General features: G+C 44.4%; 1 protein-coding gene across 1 annotated transcript; it reads left to right on the top strand.

The window, feature by feature from the left end:
* Positions 1 to 385: 385 nt before the first annotated feature.
* LOC147890950 (uncharacterized) lies at positions 386 to 2,142 on the top strand. The gene has a single exon (XM_087389123.1). The coding sequence runs from the start codon at positions 386 to 388 to the stop codon at positions 1,922 to 1,924; it is 1,539 nt and encodes a 512-aa protein (XP_087245249.1). The 3' UTR covers positions 1,925 to 2,142.
* The last annotated feature ends 2,496 nt before the right edge of the window (positions 2,143 to 4,638 follow it).

Below are 4,638 nucleotides of genomic sequence, written 5' to 3'. Positions count from 1 at the left end.
TGAGTTGCTCGCTTTAACATATACCTTGCCTTGAATTCACCCTTCTGCGAAATCGAGACTATACGGCGGCACTACACTCTTCCTTTTGCACAGGAGTTGCAGCTAGTTAGTGAACACTTGGCAACAGCTAACGAGTGCAACCGTTTATGCCATCCATCGTGCAAGAATCGCCCCAAGTCCCTGCGCCTCCTGTACTGGGTGGTTCCACAATTAGCTCGTCTTCGAAGTGGCTACTAGTAGGTCGTAGAGATTTGCAGTTTCGCCTGGCACTGTAGTGACCGGCTTGCTGAACAGTGGTATAAGCCCGATGGATCCACCAAGGACTGTTGTAGAAAAGCACAAGTTACTGAGGGCTCCTTTTTTGGGCCATTCATGTACCGCGGACATGACGGGATACTTAAGCAACGACGTCCATGGTCCTCAAGAGTCTTCAAGAGCAAGGTTAACTATGCCCCACAGCCAGGGGTCAACATCTAGTAGTGATTCCAGTTCTTCTCCTTCTGAAGAAGAAGAGGAGTGGATTGATTTTGATGCACCACAGCGCCAGCCTGATCATGTATGCAGTTCGTCGAATAGTGCTCCTAGCCATCGTTTCCCCATGAATGCACCTTCAGTGTCTACTGTTTTGCACAGTTTTTCCCATGTTGCAGATCTTGTAGGGTCCTATTCTGGTGCTGCAGGCTTCTCATCCTGGAGTCCCACGCCATTATCTCAAAGAGACCGCCATTCCTCACCTATGGAAGGGCTTCCGTTTTCCAACAGTGTCCCTATAAATAGTCGGCTTCCCCCGAAAGAAGACAAGCAGCTGGAGTCCACTCGTGGACAACGGCACCAATGGCAGACGACATATTTCGGACTTGAACAAGTGCATCACGATCTCCACCCTAGTACGCAGGTTTTGCAAACCCAGCAAGCTCAAGTAGAGTTATCTCCCCTCCCGATGGAGCTTGAGAGCAAGTGGGATTGTACGCTTCCACTCTTCCCACAGAAAGAACGCAACCAAGGAGACGCAACGTTCCCCATGGTCCTTCCTCAGCAGCAGGAGCTGCGGCACTGTAGCGACACCCTCAATTTGAGTCCAAGAGGGCAGTGTATGAAGCATACATCCATAGCGAAACAGGACAGGAGAAGCAGAAACTTCCGACCCACGAAGCTGTACCGAGGAGTAAGACAACGACACTGGGGGAAATGGGTCGCAGAGATTAGGCTTCCTCGTAACCGCACTCGCCTTTGGCTCGGCACATTTGAAACTGCACAGGAAGCTGCGTTCGCATACGATAGGGCGGCATACAAGTTACGAGGGGAAAATGCTCGACTCAATTTTCCGCAAATTTGTCATCGAGCACCTCAGCCGAATTCTGACATGGAGCAAATTGGATCATATTCACAGGTTCCGAACAGTCAGATCACGCGGCCTGCACAATTGCATGAAGAAGCGAACACGGCCGGCCTATTTCCCGTGTCTTCCGAGCAATTTGTGGATATGATCGGGAGAAACACTTTGTCAAGCTCAAAGGTAGCCATAGATAATTATGTCCCCAATGCTTTAGGAAGTGCTTGCACCGACGACGCCACAAATTTAGAGTCGTTTCTAAGCCCCATCAAAGAATTACACCCCTCTGCAAGCACAAGCCAGATTGAGTACGTAGATAATAACAGGCAGTGCTCGGTTTCAAGAAGAGCATGTAGGTCGTCTCCTTCAAGAACTGGGATAGAGTATCATGCAGCGATTAGGACTATAATCCCAGCGGCACCCTCTGTAATCTGGGCTGAACTGGATGAAAATCTGAAGAACAGTACGCCTCTTCTTGATACCGATTTGACATGGGACGTGCTTGCTCCAAAGCAGTCTGCAGAAAGCCATTTTCATGAAGACCTTGGTGTCCCAATTGCCTCCGTGTTTGCTAAGAAAGAAAGCCAGTAGCAAAATCATCTTGACCACTACCCATAGTGAGCACGTAGTACACGAATGTAATGATATGTCCTCCAGAAATATGAAACGAAGTGACGGCAGGATGTAAGTGCAACTGTGGACAATTTGCAGGCTTGGTGCAGCTAACGGGTGTTGGGAAACTCAGATATAGCAGCGTATCCATGATGCACTGCAAAGACAGAAGATCTTTAAACTGTAATCAGGTGTGTTTTGTGCTACAAATTCCATTTCTAAAATCTAGAGAATTCTTGAATATTATATGTAATAACAGACTGACCATAATCTGCCACAAGCGGTTTCTTTAATGTCAGAGTTTGAGATGTTCTTTAATGGGATAGTCCACTGAGCACTCTTTTCGTATCTGCTGTTTCACTCTCTCTAAAGACTAATTTGTTTTATCGCCTTGATAGTTAAGATCGCATTCGCCCTTGAATAGTGAAACTAAACGGTCATCCTCGAGAGTCGATGACTCGATACCTCTGTTCCCACTTTGACCTCCATAAAATTCGGTTGCTTTTTTGCAGCTTTGGAGAAGCATCGTTAATTGGTCGATGTGAGCCGTCTAAATACCGAGCCTATTCTAATTTCTAAGCGTGTGAACCCTTGACTATTGCAAATTAGATTGCATTCCCTCAATAGATTTCCATCAGCTAGCTAGGTTGCTAGCTCGGTTGAGGGAGGGTAGGCGAGACGAGCGGGAGATGTATATTTGCTTCGCCTTGCTTTACTTTAACATGTTTTTTGGACGCGAGGATCTTTCTAAGAGGCTACGCCTGGAAAGAGGTTGACGAGGGAATGTCCTATTTTGACGGAGGACGTTGTACATGAATGCAAGGATTTGTCTCTTCAGAATATGAAACAATGTGACTGTAGAATGTAAAGCGCAAGGCTGCGCAAATCCTATCGGGAAGAGCAACTTTAGTGTAATCTAGACAATTCTTCAATATTATATGTAACGAGTAACATGACCAATCTAGGACGACGGGTTAGAGACCCCTTCAAGGTAGGATATACAACAGTTTTTAATTTCAAGAAATTTTACTATGAGCACCGCTTGGCTTATCTATGCTTAGTTCACTCAATATTCAACTAGTTGAGCGATTAGTCGATTGAGAGGCACATCTTTTAGACCTCCAACTCACAGTCAAGATTGGTGCTGCTTCTTTAGACATTGTTACTAATCACATATTAGAAAGCCTTGCCTTGAGTATCAAAGAAAACTCATTTCATTGCCATTGAATGAATCTTCCTCGAGAGAGCTTTGTAGACTTTGCATTGTAGAACTTCCCCAAGATCATCTAGGCCTGGGCAAACTATGCACTGCCAAGGCTATTTCTAACATTCAAAGAGTAGAGATAAGGACGTAGTTTATTGATCAAAGTTTTTCCACACTAATGTGTAAAATCATTCCAATATTAAAGAAGGTTTCACCCCAAATTTCATGTATATGCATTCTTGCATATGGTTTCAAAGATTTACAATGGTCTTAGTTTGATCTCACTATTTGAAATTTGCAAAAGAAGAGATGATTCGTGAGATCCGTGCATCCTACAATTTCTTCCTTTCTGCTATGTAGTTTACCTAGTACAACATTATATGTAATATTAGACTGACCATAATCTACCAAAATCCTTTCTTTAATAATGTCAAAGTTGGGAATGTTCTTCAATGTGATAACCCACTCTTCTCATATTAAATGTTGTTGTACTCTCTCTAAAGGCTTTCTTTTATCACCGTGGTTATTAAGGTTGCATTCGCCCATACTAAATGGTCTCCCCATCATCTTCGATGCCTCTATTCCCACTTTGGACTTCATCAAATTCGGTTGTGGGAAGCACCGCTAGTATCATAAAATTGGTCGATGGATACGGAGCCTATTTGGAGTTGCCCATGATCTTGTGGACCCTTTAAATCGCATTTTCTCAATGGAAAGGATTTCCATCGACTAGCAAGGTTGAGGGAAGATAGGTGAGATGAGTGGGAGATGTATATTTGCTTCATCTTACCTTATTGTAACATGTTTTTCAATGCGAGGAGCTCTACAATGAGCTTGTATGAGCCTAGCCTGCAAAGAGGCTAATGGGGGGGATCTCTTATTTCAACCCCTAACACCAAGCAACTTTAGGATGTCAGAAAGGCTCCTCATGCATGCTAGTGGTGCTCACCCTAGCCCACTAGACAGGCAAGTCGCCCAACCCCATGCAGGGCCAAGATTGGCATTGTAGCTCTAGCCCAGACTCCACAAATCTCAGCATACTTCCCTAGCCTTGTTATGCCCAAGCATTATCATTGGCCTAGACATAGAAGCTATTGCATGAAACAGCTTGCAAAACCTTCAATCAAGCATCATTAAATACTCTAGTGGAAGAAGGAAAGCCTTCAATATGAGACATTGTTTTCGCATTACTGTTGGTTGGGCAAAGAGGTGCTAGACTTTCAACACTGGCATAGTAGCACTCAAAAGCACTTTTAGTAATTTGCAGTCTCTCAAATGATGCAAAAAGCCAGTTGATTTTTATGAGAACAAATGTGGGAACACGGATCGAGGATAATCCTAAAGGCCATTCGCTCTTTTGGCTCATGTGGGAATCAAGGGAAAAAATTTGGCTTGCTTTCTTCAAGCCTAGCTACTCCCAATGCAAGAAGGCTCTCTAAGAGTGCATTCCCACGGGTGGATACCTTGGAAAATTAGGCTAAGAAATGCC

This window comes from Dipteris shenzhenensis, chromosome 18 (genome assembly GCF_047967505.1).
Source record: "Dipteris shenzhenensis isolate YYH24624 ecotype China chromosome 18, Dip_SZ_1.0, whole genome shotgun sequence".
NCBI classification, from domain to species: Eukaryota; Viridiplantae; Streptophyta; class Polypodiopsida; order Gleicheniales; family Dipteridaceae; genus Dipteris; species Dipteris shenzhenensis.
This window is presented reverse-complemented; position numbering and strand designations above follow the sequence as displayed.

Coding starts and splice junctions, on each gene's coding strand:
- LOC147890950 (XM_087389123.1), top strand. CDS start 386: ATGACGGGATACTTAAGCAACGACGTCCATGGTCCTCAAGAGTCTTCA.